Source organism: Lepus europaeus, chromosome 22, assembly GCF_033115175.1.
Source record: "Lepus europaeus isolate LE1 chromosome 22, mLepTim1.pri, whole genome shotgun sequence".
NCBI lineage: Eukaryota > Metazoa > Chordata > Mammalia > Lagomorpha > Leporidae > Lepus > Lepus europaeus.
The window spans coordinates 25,615,833-25,635,594 of NC_084848.1; the positions used below are offsets into that span (position 1 = coordinate 25,615,833).

At 45.1% G+C, this 19,762-nt stretch overlaps 1 protein-coding gene across 8 annotated transcripts in view; it reads right to left on the reverse strand.

Moving 5' to 3' along the window:
* TTLL5 (tubulin tyrosine ligase like 5) overlaps positions 1–19,762 on the reverse strand; it is a 279,228-nt gene that overhangs the window by 153,594 nt on the left and 105,872 nt on the right. For 6 of the 8 annotated variants that reach the window (XM_062181756.1, XM_062181755.1, XM_062181760.1 and 3 more), the window contains 4 exons: positions 16,498–16,536; positions 6,855–7,012; positions 5,503–5,806; positions 1,080–1,200 (listed from right to left, as the gene is read on the reverse strand). In XM_062181756.1, coding sequence (XP_062037740.1) covers positions 1,080–1,200; positions 5,503–5,806; positions 6,855–7,012; positions 16,498–16,536 — 622 coding nt within the window. The remainder of the gene's footprint in view (positions 1–1,079; positions 1,201–5,502; positions 5,807–6,854; positions 7,013–16,497; positions 16,537–19,762) is intronic. The other 2 variants (XM_062181758.1, XM_062181757.1) reach the window with 1 other exon arrangement.

Sequence of the window (19,762 nt, forward strand, 5' to 3'; positions counted from 1 at the left end):
CAGACAAACTGACTCGCAAAAAGGCAGTTGCAATTTTCCACTTGGAAAGAGCAGAGCTAACATTTTCCACTGATGGCTGAAGGATTATTCGCAATACACAAGGTTTTATCTCTGGGCTGTATTGGCTACTTTAAATTCACAAGTTGTTGTCTGGGAAAATCCAAATGTTTTTTATAATAAACGTGGCAAAAAGACCTGCCTTTTGTGTATGAAGGACTAGAAATTACGAGAGAGTTACCCTTGAGTGGGATAAAAGATGCGGTTTTCTTAGACTTAAAGGTCCTTCTCTTTTTTTGGAAATGGATCCCTCTTGTTAAAGGTTATGTCTTCCTCTATAAGCTCTGACTTTACCAAAGAGCTTGAGGCTTCCCATCATTCTGCTGCAAAAAGAAAACCCTTCTTAGAATATTAAGTCCTAGGCATGGTCAGATGGCTGACAGAGAGTAAAATTTATATCACACAAGTTTGATTCCAGCAATGGAAGAACTCTACAAACTTTATAGTCAGTAAAGAAGACAACGTGAAGTTGGAGCATGCACTCTGAGAGGGCCCTGACCAGGTGGTGACTTCGAAGAACTAACTTGAGTCCTTGGGACAAAAAATGAATGCCTTATGAGCCAGGGAAATGACAGAAGAGCAAGGGGTTTCTAACACCCGGGCTCACGCACACAAGTGTCCCACAACAGCCCCGGCTTCCGGAGGTCTCTGTTTCCTCATCTGTAGAACACGAACGATAATGCCCGCCACAGCGTCAGGAACAGTGAGGGTGCCTGAGAAAGGACTGTGAACATTCTTCTTCTTAAGGGCTTCCGAGAGGGCTCAGCACTGGGGAAGCAGTCAACTTCCATTCCAGAATGAACAAATGGATGCTTTCAGTGCATAGTGTGGTGAACACTACAGAATCAAGATTGGCTTCTCATTGAAGTTCTAGAAATTTAGAAACTTAACTATGTAACAAGTTTTCTCAGCAGAAAAATACACTGCTATTCAGCACAAAGTGGGGAGAGGGAGCACGAAAGAAGGAAAGAAAGGCCAGGCAGATAAGGAGAGTCAACAGGTTCCAGGAAGAACGGCCTCACCATCTGCTCGTCCTCTTTGGCAGCCCAGCTGGTGCTGAGGTTCTGGCCTCCGTGCTCTTTCATCAGGCGAACCTGAACATGCTGCAGATAGGCAGAGAATGCCGCCCGGGCCTGCACTTTGCTGCGGAATCCAAGACAAGAAGCCGTTAGGAGATGGCATGGTATACCTGCCACCGTGCACCTGCCTCCCAGAGTCCTCTTTGAGGATCCTTTTATCAGGATGGCCAAGAAATAGGAGGCCCGTCATAAGGTCCCTGCATGACTCCTTCTAAACAGTAAATGAGGTTTTTACTTTTTTTTTTCCTTATTAAAATAACCAGAGCTGGAGAATCCCATTTATTTTCTTATTATTAGTGTGGGAAACACAAAGCAAGAATAGAAAATCAGGTTTCCTGCTCATCACCTTCTCTCTGCGAACTTTTTAACATTCTTCTCTGGTAGAAGAATGGAACCTTGGTTTTGTACTGGAAGTCCCCAAGAACATACTTATCAGCACAAAAGTATGGATTTTGCTATGGCAACGAACACTTCCAGCATGCAAAAGCCTCCAGAGCAGGAAACAGATAAATCCTACAAAGCAACTTTGGAATCCAGATTTTAAGGTCATGCTTTTCTCAGCCACGAGACGGGAGTGGCTGGGGCCCAGCACAAACGAGTGAGGTCCAACAGAGCCTGGCGTCAAGGAACCGCCGGGCCAGGCCGAGCCCAGATGTTCCGTGGGAAAACGCTGTCATGAAACATAGGGAAGAGCGGCCCAGTGGTATCGCTGAACAAGCCGGCGGTGTTCTGCCCAAGCTCCCCGAGCTATCGAGTGGGGGACGGAAGTGCCGCAGAGACACTGACGGCTCTCACTTCAGCTGCTAATGGTGGCAGGTCTGTTTTCTTTCAGGAGAGATTTTGGTTACTTCAGCTGATCGGCCTGCTGACGCTGTGGCCAAAATGACATCAGCGAAGATTAGGGCCCAACACAAACTCTGTTTACAATCCTCACCCATGCGGTCACTGGGCACTTTCTACTCACTGTTCCCCCAAGGTCAGGGTAAAGGACTTGTCCAGAGCAAACGGGGAATCCTAGGAGGGCCCAGCTCTAGATGTTCTGTGTGCTGGAGTCCTAAAAGGCAGGGGTCAGGCTGGGGAGCCTTTGCTCCTGCGAGCTCAGTGCCCGGGAGCTTTAGAACGCGAACAGTAAGTGAGGCCAGAGCTTGGCGTAACTACTAGGGCGCATCCGTGGGAGAATGACAGGCCTTGGAAACAATCTACGTTGATTTTCCAGTGCTTCTCAACATGATTATCTTCTTGCTCATCTACGCAGCATCACCCCTGTCCCCTCAACCATTCCCCAAGCCAGCGTGGAGAGCGTCCGGCCTGTAAAATCATTTGGTGTGGCCCTGCCTGCCAAGGCAGCTGCAGGCAGGACTTGAAATTCAATAAATCAACAGCAGCCTAATTTTAAAGCTAATAATTTGGTATAGCCCACGAATCATGTCATAACCATCCAGAGGGCCCTTGGCCAAAAAGGGTCCCGACCCCAGCAAGTGCTCCCTCCATGACAAAACATTTTCGAGTCAAAAGCAATTCAGAAGACCTCAGTGTTAGTCAAGAAATTCACGTGCAGCATCACGAGCAGGAAACAGGCTGCTCAGGAAGCTCCAGGTGCGGCAGAACGCGCCGCCTCGCTGCCTGGTCCTCCCTCTTCCGCTCACACGGGAAGGTCTCTCGGAGAGCGGAGTCACTGTCAGAAGCTGAGATTTCAATCGCTATTGTATTGCAAATCAGATGAACAGGTACTGAGTTTTCCATTTTTATAAATCGCTCCTCGGTATAGAAAACATGCAGCAAGGAGGCTGGGCCTGCGGTCTCAAACCCTCGCCAATGCAAACCTCCCAGACTTCTCCGTGCCACGGGGACACCCACAGAGCTAAGGGCAGCTACGGGCAACGCGGTCTGGAAACCAGCGATGTACACCTACACACCCTGCAACTCCAACAGTTTACTCACTGAGAGCTAGAGCTGTCAGATTCAAGAAGAAATAATTTATTTCCACAACTGCTAAGGAGAACGTTATTGCTGGAAACTACCTTAGAATGCGTCCAGTGGTGTTCAAATGCTCTATTTTCACTTCAGTGCAATTTCTGGCCCTTCAGGAAGTAGTTTGAAAACACTTGTTTAGCCCCGGGCCTGGGCTCCACAGAAAAGGAAACTGAGGCCTGGAGATGCTCCTTGACTTGCCTGTGACCACGCAGAGGCCAGCTCTTCTGAGCTTGCTGTGGTCGCCAGCTTCAAAATCCCATCTTCAGGAAAAAAACCTTTCTCTGAGCATGTGTGCTCACTCACCTTCTCTCTCCCCTCTGATGTACTCTCTCCTCTCTTTCATTGCTAAGTCCTTTGACAAAGTTCACACTTGATTTCTTATTTCCTCAGCTCACAACTGGTCTGTTGTCCCTGCAGTTGGCCCTAGGTTACAAATCCTGGAGTCTCCCTTCACTCTTCACCCTAACTTGGGCTGCCTAGGACACCCTATAGATCTGAAACTCTCATATTGGAGCTTTACCATACGACCTCTCGCGCCCCCAACCCTTGCTAACTGGTATTGCATGGTCTCTTTACTGGCTGCCGCTAAGTGCTAGTGTTCGCCAGGACTCAATTCTTCTCCCTTTCTCCTGTTCTATGCTTGCTGAACTAAACAGAATTGGACAGTCTCATCCACTCTGAAGGCTTTAACTGTCAACACTTCAATCCTGCTCAACCTTGACCTACAAAGCTGCCTTTCCATCTGTCTACAGGACTTCAGCTCAGAATACTTCCTCCTCACCGAGTCTCCAATGAAACCACCATCTCGATCGTAAAACTAATTCCTGTGCACCTTACACTGACTGACATCACCACGCTGTCAAGTGTGGACAACTCGGTCTGTCCATCTTACCCTGCAAAGTTCCATGCATGCTCTCCACTCCTAGAGCCACTGCTCTGCTCAGGGCTTTCACCTTCGTGGCCCTGGACAGTTCTAACTCATCTCCTAGCCTTTAGCCTTCTCTTATCAATCCCTATGCCACAATGCAATCGGAATTCACTTCTTAAAACAAGGTCTGGGGGCTGGCGCTGTGGCACAGTGGATTAAAGCCCCAGCCTGCAGCGCCGGCATCCCATATGGATGCCGGTTCGTGTCCTGGCTGCTCCACTTCCGACCCAGCTCTCTGCTTTGGCCTGGGAAAGCAGTAGAAGATGGCCCAAGTCCTTGGGCCCCTGTAGCCACATGGGAAACCTGGAAGAAGCTCCTGGCTCCTGGCTTTGGATTAGCTCAGCTCTGGCTGTTGCGGCCATTTGGGGAGTGAACCAGTGGAATGGAAGACCTCTCTCTCTCTCTGGCTCTACCTCTCTCTGTAACTCTTTCAAATAAATAAAATAATTCTTTTTTTTAAAAAAAGTCTAATTGTATCATACATCTGCTCCTCTTACGGCCCTTCACAATCTAACATCATCCAACTTTCTATAGCCTCATTTCTTTTCTCCTAGCACTAATGCTCTCTAGTCTGTATTTCGCAAGCACACGAGCTCACTCCTATTTCAGACTGTGTACTTTCTGTTCGGCCTGCTCTGTTTTGCCCCCTGGTCTTCACAACCGACCACTCAGCATTCAAGGCTCACCGCACAAGTCGCCTCCTCCCGCCTGACCACCAGCACCTTAGCAACGCTCTGCCTGACTGCACTCCGACGTTACACTGTTCTATTGTTGGCACAGCATCTCTTACCGCCTGAAACTGCCTTGTTTCTCTGCTTACTGTCAGTTTTTCCATCAGGCTGAGGCACCACAAGTCTGTCTTGATCCCCAGAGCGACGCTCTATGGCCTACTACAGTTCCTGGCAGACAGCAGGTATCAATAAGCACTTGTTGAGGGACTAAATGACAGCACCATCACTACTCTGTAGGACCTGACACCCCTACATTTATCTGTCTCCCAACCCTACTCACCAGTCAAGGCCTGGTTCAAACAGTGCCTCCTCCAAAATGCCTTTCTAGCCCACTCGATCACACCAATTATGCCTTTTTCTGTATCTTAAGAGTGCTTTGTTCACCCTGGGGTCACGACCCCAGCTCTTTACATTTCTCCAGCACTAACCTGTAAGCAGCTTGAGCTCCTTGTCTCATTTACCTTCTGCTCTAGGCTACTAACACTCTACCCAACATATACTGGTCGGGCCAATGAGACCTGGGTTCGTATCATGGCTCCACCCTAGACAAGTCACTTAACTTCTCTAAGGCTCAGTTTCGTAAAAACGGTAGGGTCTAATCACAGTCATTATGTCACAGGACTTCTCTACATAATAAATGTAAAACGCCTGTAAAGCCATTAAGATACCACCTAGCTTACACCATGTAAGTTAGCTGTTGAAAATCTGACTTAGAATTACAACAGGCACATACCTAAGATTCCCATTATCTTGCAGAATCTGCATCAGGTTAAACTTGGGCTCTGCCTCCTGGGCCTCGAGGTTGCAGCACTCTTCTTTATTACTCCATTCAGGGACGTTCATGGAATTCTCTTTGGGTGGACTGTCTACTGTGTCGCTCAGCGAGGGTGTGCATGCGGCCCGATTTTCCCCGCTGGATGCTGCAGACTCCTCTTGGGAAGCTTCCTGTTCTTCAGCTTCATTGTCTAACGCAACTTCTTCTTCCACTTCGCTCTCCGACTCAGCGTCACCATTCATTTCAGCTGGCTGCGTAATCACTAAATGCGAAGAATCACTAATGTTGCTGAAAAAAGGATTAAATTTTCCTCTCTCCCAATACCTTCCTTGGGCCTCTTTAGTAAAAGCCCACTTCTACATCAAACCACAAACAAAGCATAAAATTACTATCACTGCATGTCACTTTCTAATCTTCTATATAAAACCCTATTAACAGTCTTCACTAGAGTTGATATTTCTCATCACATCAATGGCTCTCTCACAAAGGAAAAAAATAAAAAACAGCCCAAAACCTTGGTTGAGTCATCGCTACAGAATGGTAGGGACTTTCAGAACCCCTTCACGGAGGCACAAAGAGCAGGGGAACATCTTTCTGACTTATGTTTATTCATGATCCTTTCCCGCCACTGCCACTGAAGTTCCCTGAGACCAGGAACCATATTATTTTATTTACCAATCAAACCCCAGTGGCTAACATGCTGCCTGATGCAGGTGCTCGCAGGGACAGGAGGAAAAAGGAAGTCAGTCTATGAGCCAGGTACAGATACACCTGCAGCAGGGGGCCTCCAGGAGAGAAGGAAACTCCTCTTGGTCTAAAAATATTTACAAAGTTAGCAACACCAAAGGGCACCTGGACTCACCTAATCCTAAGAACCCTGACCCGTGTGCTCACGAGTTCACTAAGCTCAGGCTAACAGTATTTCTAAAGTATCAGGTCTTCGTATCTTGTTGGAATAAGAGCAAAAGTCAAAATGTGTGTGCTTCAGAGATGCGTCAGTACAGACAGCATGGACTGCAAGGTTTAAAACCTTGCAATCCTTTTGAAATTAAGCATCACATCAAAAGACTGTATGTGTTAAAAAAAAAAAAAAAGAAAGAAAAAAGAAAGAAAGAGAGGAGAGAGGAGAGAGGAGGAGAGATGAGAGAGGAGAGAGGAGAGAGAGGAGAGGAGAGGGAGGAGAGGAGAGAAGGGAACAAGTATATGTGATCAGGAAGGTCCTGACTCTTTAAATCCTGAGTAAGAAGCTGGTTAACTCAGTCGGGCAGGAGCCAGACAGTGGCGTTCAGTGAAAGCTCGCCAGCAGGTACCTGGGTATTTTGGCCTCATTGCCCTCAATCTGCCACTCCGTCGTCTACGTTTTCGCACCTCCAGAGACAGAAGCTTCCTCTCGTAAAGAGCAGCATGCAGCTTGGCCTTTGAATTCACGCTCTCTACCTTCAAGTCCGGTGCTCCGTCCGCAGTCATTCTAGGGTAGAACAATACAGCAGCTGTGGCCTTCAGAAAGCCCCAGCCTTGACTCCAAGGCTAAGTTTGACAGGACTGTGGCATGATCAGAGACTGGGCATGGCAACGCTAGCAAATTCTAAAGGATTTGACAGAGAAAGAGGTTAATGCTAGAATCTACATTAAAACCTCACTAATGGCCTGTAGGAATTTGTTAAATATTCTGTCTGAAAAAAGTCTGAGAACAATTAAGTACCTTTAAATATTCAGTAATACTGGCCGACTGTTACTTTACTACACGAATCATAGTTTCATCCAATACCTTACAGCTTAAGAATAACTGGGAGACATTGGTAACATTTTAATTCTTAGGCTGAGTGGTGGCAAAAGGACCAAAGATGTCTGTTTTATTGCTATTCAGTCTAACTCACCCAGAATTACACGAATATTCTTTTGAGTGTATAAAATATTTAATAAATACAAATTTAGCAGACATTAGGACGAGCTGATAATCTGTGAATATGGCGAATAGCAATGAGTAGAATGCAACTTCCACGGGAACATCTTAGTGAAATTATCAAGACCTCCGGACTCACGGATCTCAAGCACCCCGATAAGAGAAACTGCGAGCTCTCCAGCCTCCTTTAGATGCTAACCAGCTACGGGAGGAGGTAACGACGGGCAGCAAAAAACCTCCAGGTGCTGAATGCAAGTCAGGTGGTGAGAGTCAGGGGCTCACACACAATTAGGTCATGGACGAGAACATGGGGTCGGGGGAAGGAGCTGTAGCAGCTGCATTAGAAATTAAAGTAAGACAATCACAACTCAAAGAAATACAGAGCAGGCAGTCAGCCAGGCCACCAAAGACAGAGAGGGCTCTGGGTCCTTGAGTCAGAAAAGCACCCATGTTGACACCTGAAAGTGTGCAGCTAACTCTGTGCACTCAGAACTCAGGGTCTGAGCGGTGAGCTCTGAACTCTGTCTCTAGAACTCCTTGAGAGGTCGGGAAATCAGCCTGTCTCCTCTGGGAGTTTCCAGTCTCAGCAGGAAGGCAAGGCTGAGTCTCATGGTCTGTTTAGGACTTTCTGCTAAGGATTTCCAGGTGGCTGGACTGGACAGATCCTTCCAGGCCTCTTCTCCAGAGAAGGACATCAGCCAAGAACAGGAAAGGTCCTGACACTGGCAACAGAAATGGGAAGCAAACTCATGAGCTTTAAACAGAGATCAGGGGCCGGCGCTGGGAGAGAGCACGTAACGCAGCCACCTGCAGTGCCAGCATCCCAAAGGGCGCCAGGTCAAGACCCACCACTCCACCTCTTGTCCAGCTCCCTGGCTAATGTGCCTGGGAAAGCAACACAGGATGGCCCAAGTGCTTGGGTCCCTGCACCCATGTGGGAGACCAGGAGAAGCACCTGGCTCCTGGCTTCGGATCAGCGCGATGTGCTGGCCGCAGCGGCCATTGGAGGGTGAACCAAAGGCAAAAGGAAGACCTTTCTCTGTCTCTCTCTCAGTATCCACTCTGCCTGTCAAAAAAAAAAAAAAAAAAAAAAAAAAAAAAAAAGACCAAATCCATCTCTCTCTCTCTGCCATGAAAATAGATATTTAACCAGTTAAATAGTAAAGAAAATAGAGTATGATTGAAAACAGTGATGCAAAACAATTTGTTTAATAGTGTCTGATTACCTTGGTCAACATTGCTAACTGCAACTGCACAGGTAAAGTCAGGCATTGCCTAACACTGACACCTCTATCCTACAAACTCATTAACATTCCTCTCCCCAAAGCCACATCTTTAAAAACTTAACACAACTTCAGATGGACCCATTAGGGTCGTCTTAATTGAAAGAGGGGAACTTAATTTGACACCCTAATAAACTAAAGCCCAATGTTTACACTCAAGAATCAATGTCTAGGGGCCGGCGCTGTGATGCAGCGGGTTAATGCCCTGGCCTGAAGCGCCGGCATCCCATATGGGCGCCGGTTCTAGTCCCAGCTGCTCCTCTTCTGATCCAGCTCTCTGCTATGGCCTGGGAGAGCAGTAGAAGATGGTCCAAGTCCTTGGGCCCCTGCACCAGCATGGGAAACCCAGAAGAAGCTCCTGGCTTCGGATCGGTGCAGCTCCAGCCATTGTGGCCAATTGGGGAGTGACCCATCGGATGGGTCACTCTCTCTGCCTCTCCTCTCTCTGTGTGTAATTCAGACTTTCAAATAAATAAATAAATCTTAAAAAAAAAAAAATCAATGTCTATTGTATAAACCAAGGCAAGAATTCTATTCTATAGGAAGAAAAGAGATTTCCTTCAAGAAAACTATCAATAAAGATTAAAGTAAAAACTTTTGATTATAATCCTAAGATCTCAAGGGTATGGAAAAGCTACTAAAGAACCTTTCTCTAGAGACATTTTCAAATAATAACCATCAGACCAACTAGACAAATCCTAAGTAGTTCAAGGGATGGAGGATAAGGAACACGAGGGAAAATGTGAGTCTCATCAACACGAATGACAGTTCTGTAAGCACAGACCTTGCCTGTCTTGCTGATCGCTGTATCTATGCTGCTTGTGAGACTGCCCAGCAGACAACTGACATCGTAAGCAATCTAATCAATACACAACTGAATTCCCTATGCAAAAGTTGCAATAGTGTCTTTCAGCTACATCTCTATCATTTTTTCCAATATGCTGTCATGGAAGTATTCATTTTTATTTATTTTTTATTTATTTTTTTGACAGGCAGAGTGGACAGTGAGAGAGAGACAGAGAGAAAGGTCTTCCTTTTTGACGTTGGTTCACCCTCCAATGGCCGCTGCGGCCGGCACATCGCGCTGATCCGAAGCCAGGAGCCAGGTGCTTCTCCTGGTTTCCCATGCGGGTGCAAGGCCCAAGGACTTTGGCCATCTGCCACTGCACTCCTGGGCCATAGCAGAGAGCTGGCCTGGAAGAGGGGCAACCGGGATAGAATCCGGCGCCCCAACCGGGACTAGAACCCGGTGTGCCGGCGCCGCAAGGCGGAGGATTAGCCTGTTGAGCCACGGCGCCGGCCGTCATGGAAGTATTCAAACAGATAGAAATGTTTAAAGAACTGTTCAGTGACTACCAAAACGCCTACTTCCCAACTTAGGATCAGCAGTTGACATTTTACGTATCTGTGTCACCACTTATATATACATTCATATATTCCTCTATCCATCAATCCATTTAATTTTTAAAGTACTTCAAATCTGCAAACAAGTATTAGTGCATTTTGCTCCTGAATATTTTAATATGCGTATCTTGCTAACTAGAGTTCAATATTTTATAGGTTTTTTTTTGTGAGCTACAAAATTACTAACAGTGAAATACACACATATTAAATATCCACTTATGTACTTTAACAAATGCCTAGAACTAATCCAAACTCTAACATTACCATCAGTTGAGGAAATCTTGTGCCCCTTCCCAATCAATGCCTCCCTTTCATCCTGTTCTAAATGTTCCATCCGTTAGTTTTGCCTGCTCTACAAAGAGAACCACAGAACACGAACTCTCTGGCGTAAAGCCTCAGGCAGGCAGCACGTTTTCAAGATTCATCCATGCTGTGTGTGCCAGAACGCTTCCACCTTTACTGCCGAGTGCAGGCCACTTTCTGAATGGCCCATCACAGTTTACCTACTTTATGTTGCTGGAAATCTGGGTGGCTTTCCTGTTTCACAATATTATGGATAAAGGTATATGAACAAAGTTATACAAGTCATGTATACCGATTATGATTTTGTTTTTCCCTTCCCTTGGGTAAAGACCTCAGAGCAGAACTCACTAGCCTCTGGAACGAATGGTCGAGTCTGTACCAGCTCAAGCTGCTGAGGACAATTTACCAGAGTTCTGTTGGCTCCACATCCTCCCCAACATGTGGTGGTCAGTCTAATTTTAGCCATTCTGCTGGACATTTAGTAGTATACCATGGCTTTACTTTGCCATTCCTGATTAACAGATGTTGAGTACATTTTTTTTTTTTTTTTTTCCGACAGGCAGAGTTAGAGAGAGAGAGACAGAGAGAAAGGTCTTACTTCCGTTGGTTCACCTCCTAAATGGTTGCTACGGATGGCGCGCAGGTGCTTCTCCTGGTCTCCCATGCGGGTGCAGGGTCCAAGCACTTGGGCCATCCTCCACTGCACTCCCGGGCCACAGCAGAGAGCTGGCCTGGAAGAGGGGCAACCGGGACAGAATCCGGTGTTCCGACCAGGACTAGAACCCGGTGTGCCGGCGCCACAGGTGGAGGATTAGCCTACTGAGCCACGGCGCCAGCCATGATAAAGTTTTTAATCTTGTGGAAATCTAATGTGTTTTTTTCTGTGTGTTTGCCGCCCACTGTGTTGTGTCTAATAACTTTGACAAACCACAAAGTCACAAACATCCTATGTTTTCTTCAGGAAGCTTAATAGCAATAAGCTTTTTTATTTATGTCTGTGAATCATCGGGGTTGAGGTTCAATTTAGAAATATGATAATATAGCTGCTCTAGCCCCATTAGTTAAAAAGAATTTCCTTTCCCCATTGGATTACTCTGGGTTTTTCGTTGAAAATCAGACGACGATATAAACATGGGTCTATTTCTGGGCCTCTATTCAGTTTCATCCAGTAATTTGCCACAGTGTTGTTTACTGTAACATTTTGGCATTTAAGCCAGGAACTCTTTAAATTTTTAAGTAATATTTTGGATATTTCAGGTTCTTTGCATTTCCATATAAAATTTTTATAAAGAGCTGAATCAATTTCTATTAAAAAATCTACTAGAGCCGGCGCCGTGGCTCAACAGGCTAATCCTCCGCCTTGCGGCGCCGGCACACCGGGTTCTAGTCCCGGTCAGGGCACCGATCCTGTCCCGGTTGCCCCTCTTCCAGGCCAGCTCTCTGCTGTGGCCAGGGAGTGCAGTGGAGGATAGCCCAAGTGTTTGGGCTCTGCACCCCATGGGAGACCAGGATAAGTACCTGGCTCCTGCCATTGGAACAGCGCGGTGCGCCGGCCGCAGCGCGCTACCGCGGCGGCCATTGGAGGGTGAACCAACGGCAAAAGGAAGACCTTTCTCTCTGTCTCTCTCTCTCTCACTGTCCACTCTGCCTGTCAAAAAAAAAAAAAAAAAGAAAGAAAAAAAAAAATCTACTAGAAAAGTGGTTGAGACTGTACTGAACCTTTAGATCAATTTGAGAATGCATATTTCAACCTCAAAGTCTACCAATTCAGGAGCCCACATATCTCTTCCTTTATTTAGCTCTTCTCTAATCTCTTTCAGGAATATTTAACAGCTTTTAGCACACAATTATTGAACACATTTTGTTAAATGTATTACTAAATATTTTATATTTTAACTGGTATTATAAATGGAATTTTAAATTTTATTTTCCAGTTATCTGTTGCTCATATATTACAATATCAATTTTATTTTTTCAAGATTTAATTATTTATCTGAAAGGTGAAGTTAAGAGACAGAGAAAGAGAGAGAGAGAGGTCTTCCACCTGCTGGTTCACTCACCAAATGGCCACAACAGCCGGAGCTGGGCTGGCCTGAAGCCAGAAGCCAGGAGCTTCTTCCAGGTCACCCAAGTGGGTAGCAGGGGCCCAAGTACTGCTCTCTCTGGCACATTAGCAGGGAGCTGGATCGGAAGTGGAACAACTGGAATTCAAACCAGCCACATCGCAGGCAGCAGATTTATCTGCTATGCCACAAGGCCAGTTCCCAATGTAATAAATTTTATTATACTATCTTGTATCCTAAAAGCTTGCTAACTGCACTTTTATGTTCTTGTTATGTTGCAAGTGCCTTAGGGTTTTCTCCTAACCTGATGATGTTGTCCACGAATAAAGGTACTTTATTTCTTCTCTTCCAATCCTTCTGCCCCCTTGCATTACTACACAGCTCAGGACCTCTAGCGCAGTGTAACTGAAAGTAGTGAGGGTAGATATTTTGCCTGATTCCTGCTCATAGGAGAAAAGCCTTCAATATATTACCAGCTACGATGCTGGTGACAGATTTCTCTTATGAGGCCTTTATCAGACTGAAGAAGTTTTCTATTCCTGATGCTAGTAGTTTTCTAAAATGTATGTCTCAAAGTTCGTCAGATTTTTTTTTTTGTATCCAATGAAACTCTCTAGTTTTTCCCCAGTAATTAATAAGAGAAATTATATTGGACTAATTTCTTGCCTCACGGGGGTGCATTCTCATGCAGTCACGTGCATGATCCTTTATATGCAGCAGTGGGCAGATTTCCTAGCAAGCCTGTAAGGAACCTGGTGTCTACGCTCATGAAGGATACTGTCCTGTAACTTTCTGCTTCTTTAATGTCATTGTCAGGTTTTGGTATCAGGGCCATACTGGCATTTTAAAATGAGTTGGGAAATGTATCTTCCCGTACCTTTAAGAGTTTGTGCAAAATTGGCATTTTCCTTCCTCAAATGCTTGACAGAATTTACCAGTGAAATCAAGGATTCTGGAGTTTCCTTTGTATGAAGGTTTTTGATTACAAATGCACTTTTCTGGGGCTGGTGCTGTGGTCTAGAAGGCTAAGCCTCCATCTGCAGTGCTGGCATCCCACATGGCCACCAGCTCAAGTCCTGGCTGCTCCACTTCTGATCCAGCTCCCTGCTAATATTAGCTTCTGGGAAAGCAGGGGAGGATGGCCCAAGTGCTTGGGCCCCTGCATCCATGTGGGAGACCTGGAGAAAGCTCCTGGCTCCTGTCTTTAGATTGGCTCAGCTCCAGCTGTTGCAGCCATTTGGGGAGTGAACCAGCAGATGGAAGACCCACCTCTCTCCTTCTCCTCCTCCCTCTATAACTCTTTCAAATAAATAAAATAAATCTTTAAAAAAACAAGAAAAGTTTTCTGTTTCAGTTTGTGTGACTCCCCTCCCCAACCCCCGCAACCAACACACACACAAGGAATTCAGTCACTTCATCTAGGGTGGTAAAGTAACGGAACAGGCTGCTAGTAACCTTCTCTTAATGTCCCTGTTCTGTCTGTAGGATTGGGGGTGATATTCCTCTTTCCATCTGATACTGGGGATCAGCGCTTTCCCCCCTTCTGCCTTTCATCAGGCTAGAGTTTACCAATTCTGCTAGTTTACCAATGAACAAATTTTGGATTTTGTTAATTTCGTTGGTCTGTTATTTAACTGATTGGTGCCCTTTCTCATTTTTTTCTTCTACTTTGAGTTACTCTGCTTCTTCTCATTTTCTAAAATGGTCACTAAATCATGGATTTTATTCCCATTTTCTAATGTAAGCATTTAAAACTATAAAGTTCCCCTAAAGCACTATACCAGCTGCATCTCACACATTTTAATGTTATATTTCTATTACCACTTATTTAAGATATTTTCTGGGGGCTGGCCAAGGCATAGCAGGTTAGGGTACAGCCTGTGATGCCAGCATCCCAGATGACTACTGATTCAAGCCTCAGGCTGCTCCACTTCTGACCCATCTCCCCACTAATGTGCCTTGGAAGAAAGCAGAAGTACTTTGGCCCAGGTACTGGCACTATGGTGTAATGGGCTCAGCCTCCGCCTGCAGCACTGGCATCCCATATGGACACTGGCTCTAGTCCTGGCTGCTCCTCTTCTGATCCAGTACTCTGCTGGGAAATCACTGGAAGACAGCCCAACTGATTGGGCCCTTGCACCTGCTTGGGAGACCCGGAAGAAGCTCCTGGCTCCTGGTTTTGGATCGGCTCAGCTCCGGCCATTGCGGCCATTTGGGGAATGAACCAGCAGATGGAAGATCGTTCTTTCTTTCCCTCCTTTTCACTGTCTGTAACTCTACCTCTCAAATAAATAAATAAAATCTTAAAAAAAAAAAAGTACTTTGGCCCATGTACTTGGGCCCCTGCTACACTCACGTAGGAGACCCAGGTGGGCATTCCAGGCTCCTCGCTTTGGCCTGGCCACTGTGGTCATCTGGGGAGTGAACCAGCAGATGGAGGATCTCTCTCTCTGTGTCTCTCCTCTTTCTGTAGCTCCACCTTTCAAATAAATAAGCCTCTTTAAAAAAGATATATTTTAATTTCCCTTAATTTCTTTCTTGACCCAAGGATTATTTAGAAATGTGTGGCTTTATTTCCAAATATTTGGGGATTTCCTATTGTTATCAATATCTACTTGCACTGTGGTCAGAGAACACACTGTGCATCATTTCATCATTTTAAATCTATCAAGACTTGCCCCATGTGCCAGCACATGTTCTCTCATGCCAGCTTTCATTCGCTTATCCACACCAACAAAAGTCCCCAGCAATGACGAGATGAATGCCAAAGCTGGAGTAAGAACAGAACCCATGCATCTGTCAATATTCTTGATTTTTTTCTCTTGTTTTTTGTTTCTTCCAACTTCCAAATTCAGAGCAGTGCTCTAGGAAGCAAATTTATCCTCGATGAAAAACGGCAAAAAACTTAGGAACCAAGTGTAAGTTTCATTTGGAAATAAGTTACAAACTTGAGTAACCTCAGTTTTCCCTTGAGGCAATCATAATGTTTTCCTTCTTTAAAGAAAATTATAGATTTATGCTTCAAAGGGCTTGGATGAGAAACCAAGTTTATCTTAACTAACTCTTTTTAAAATATTTATTTATTTTGAGAGACAGAGATAGAAAGAAACACATCTACTGGTTCACAGTTCAAATACCTGCAATGGCTGGACCCTGGCCAGCAGCAGGGCACTCAATTCACATCTGCCAGGTGGGTGTCAGAAACTCAAATACTTGAGCCATCACCACTGCCCGCGAGGGTGTAGCAGGAAGCGGGAATGGGGAGCGGAGCTGGAACTTGAACCCAGGTGCTGCAGTATGGGACGCAGGTGTCCTAGGCAGCACCCTAACTGCTGTACCAAATGCCCGGCCCAATCTTAATTCTCTCTTACATGGAAATCCAAAAGCCAGTTATAAAAGGCTTCTTTCTTATTGTTATCTTGCTGGTTTTTAAGGAGTTACAGCACAAAGGAAATATATGTACTGTTTCAAACTCGGTTTAGTGAGAAGGTGTGTACTTAGGTTTAAGAATTTTGTGTTGGCTTTAGTCTTCAGTGAGGCAAGGCCATCTCCACCTGGCCTTCTCAGAGAAGTCTTTATGTGCTCTGCCCAAACTAAACATCACAGGTACTCCGCACACTTCCAGTTCTACAGCAAACTGTAAGCACATCTGATCAGCTCCGTAAGACACGGAGCTGTAACCCTCAGGTAGGTCAAGGCCAAAACAGGAGCTCTTATTTGGCTTTAACATGTCAATGGCCTTGAATGTTATTAACGCTCTGGTCGTTCTCACACGGCCAAACGAGAATACCGTTACTTTCAGTTGAAATGACATACTTGTAGTTATGAAAACTAATCTCAAACTTAGTTTGTAAAAAGTAGCTAAGAAATACTCTTCTAATAGGAAACATTCTTATGTTATCTTCAAGTGGGCTAAAATGTAAAGTACTGGGCTGTCTGTGTGTGGTGGTGCCCCTCGCACAAGGAAAGAATTTCTCAACGTATAGAAGCCAGTTACCGTGTTCTTCCTGCCAATAGGCTTCTTCTTGGGTTTCCCCTACAGAAGGAGAAAGGACAACTGGGTTAGAGAATGCTATTCTGATGTCCTCTGTTGAGTTCCCACACGCATACTCCTAAAACTCTACTACAGATGTTCCACACGGATGAGGCCATGGAGGGCATCTCTGGGGAAAAGCGGACGGATGAGTCAGGCAGATTCTCAGAGAGGAGTAAAGTTCTATGAGCTCCAGGGAAGGTCAGATAAATTCTAGAGAAAAATCCTAGCAATTGCGTGCATTTGTATAGCTATCTACAAAGCAGATCACATGTGTTCTCACAAACAGCCGTGTCAAAGCAGGTTATGAGCCCCACTTACAGAAAGGCGCGGGGTACGGTAATTGTGCGGCCTGCCCAATGACCAGAGCTTACAGGGCTTCCACTGGAAGCCAGGGTGTGGGTCCCAGACCGCAGCGCTCGTCTGCTGGCACTGAACTGTTTTAGGAAAGGAAACCAACATCAGTTCTCATGGGGTTGCCAAAGGATGCTCATCAGAAATGGGTTTTCCACAACTAAAAAACAAAAACCAAACCAAACCAAATCAAAACAAAAACGCCATAAAAAAGAGGTGCCCTCTACTGTCTCTAAACCAGTGGTGGGTTCTAAGCACAGGAACTGAGTGCTGTCCATGTTCAAATGTTTTTCTTTTAAAACATTCTCTTGGGGCCAGGGCTATGGCATAGTAGATCAGGCCTCTTCCAGTAGCGCCTGCATCCCATATGGCACCAGTTCCGGTTGTTCTACTTCCGATCCAGCTCTCTGCTATGGCCTGGGAAAGCAGTGGAAGATGGCCCACATGCTTGAGCCCCTGCACCTGCGTGGGAGACCTGGAAGAAGCTCCTGGCTCCTGGCTCCTGATCAGCCCAGCTCTGGCCGTTGCAGCCATCTGGGGAGTGAATCAGCAGATTGAAGACCTCTCTTTGTCTGCAACTCTGCCTCTCAAATAAATAAATCTTTAAAAAAAAAATTAAACATTGTCTCCTCATTTGGCTTCCTTCCATTTAACGCTGCTTTATTTCCCCTAGTTTTGTACTCATTTCTGCATGTGTAGGTCTGTGAGTACATATGTGCCGGTCTGTGGTGGTGGACAGATGAACCTACACAAGAGATAACATTTTAATGATACTGACTTACATCAAACTGATCCCTGTAGTGTACTTTTATAGTCACACACTCACACACACACACACAAACCCTCTTAGCTCACTCTGTTGCATTAACCTGTCCTCTATTTGTAAAATGTTGTCATTTCAAAAATGATCACATACCATGTAATTTTTAGTACTGGCTATTTTTAGAAAGAGACAAATGCACTGTAGATCATAAATCTGTAGAAATCGAGTGGAAAGGTTAAATCTTCAACAAGACATTGTCTCTTTCCTTTCCCATGTCTTCTACCGTGCTGATGTCCTGATACTGTCACATCATCACGGGGAAGTTTCAAGATGACTAACGTCTTCGCCCAGCAACCCTGACTTCAGTTATGACCACCTGGGCAGCTTCCATCCATCCACTACCTCACACTGGGCACAGAAACACTTTACAAGATCCCCGAGACCTACTAACACGCCACCATCGTTAAAACTACAGCATGCTGTCAGTACGTGAGACAGTACTTTCAAGGGCAGGATGAGAAGACAGGGAGCAGTCAGGGAGGGGAAGGGGAAGTAGACAAAACTAACCTAAAAGAGAGGAGCAGAGAATGAGCTTGAAAGTGGTTCTGACAGTAACACACTCAGATTTGCAAGAGGGAAAACATCCAGACAGAAGAGAATAGATTTATGGGAAGACATTAGACCACAAACACAATTACATGTTTTTCAAGGCAAGTTTTCTATGTATGCCTACCAGGTGGCAGGTTCTTGATACTGACCTAACAAAGCACCTAGTCTTAAGACGCACATTGTGAAGTACAAGGTAGTAAATAGGCAATTATAATATAATCGGACTGACAGATACAATCAGATTGAGGGCTGGGAGTACCACCTCCTGGTCTGGGCTGCAGAAGGAATGACATAGCTGGGAGAGTTTAGGTAGGGATGGATTGAAGGCCAATTCAAAGGAAGAAATTTGTGAGGACAAGGAGGTTTGAAAGAACACATCAGTGTGACCTGATTAGCCATGGAATGGAACAAAAGCCCAAAAAGGCATGCAAGAGAACATCTCAATGGTTCTTCTTGGCTAAACAGGGAAATTCATATTTTTTTTAAATCAAGGATTTTAGAATTCTTTATAAGCAGCAGTTGTTAACTGGGGTGTGAAGAAAGACTGCAGGGACACACCAACATGGACGGAAAAAAAATTCTATCTTCTAATTGAAATCTAGCGCTTCTTCCCTATAATGTGGGATTCCGTGCTCAGCAGTGGATCAGTGTGACTTCATTACTGAGAGAGATAACGTATCTGTTTCTGTGCTTTAAAACTGTCACCAGTTTGTCAAAACACAGTCAATATCTACTATTCTTTGAAATGATGCTGGCTATTAGACCTGCTGCTATGCTAGGTCTTGTTACTTAATGTATTAACAAAGAAGCACATACATTATTATATCTCAAAACTGGAATTGTTATGCTGCTCCCAGGGAAACAGTTCCTCCTTTGGCCAGTGTGGAAGACTCCCAGCTTCTCGCTCTATCCTCCTTCTCCTTCATGGGAAACCCAAGTATGGAAAGATCCATCCTCAAGTATGTCAGCAGAAACAGACCTATGAACCTGTGACAAAATCCATGCAAATTACCTACTTGAAGCAAATAAATGTCCGTTATTTCTAAGTGTGACTGGACAATCAATCTGTAGACACACAATAGGAAAATCTAAAAAGTAAGATGAATAAATACAACTAATCCAGGGGAATGAAAAATAATGCAGAAAACAAAAGGTAGCATAAAACAAGCTAATTAAGATGATCAAGGAGACCTGAGGAGATATTGTAGCCATCAAATAATACTAAAAAGAAAGGAAATGTAGGTCTTGGATATTTAAAGTCATACTTGCTAAATAAGAAAGCAAATCGAGCAATCCTCCCTTGTGGCTGTAATGGATAACCAGCTGGAGAAGGCTGAAGAGCAATTTAGTTTTAGAAGCAAATGTTCAAGAAATCTCCAAGAACTTAAGGTAAGAGGTGAGATCGAAAGTATGAGAAAGATAAAGCCATGTGGAGGCTGTCACCCCCATTTGTCTAACAGAAGTTCCACAAGGAGAGGAAGAAGAGGATGAGGGAACTATTCC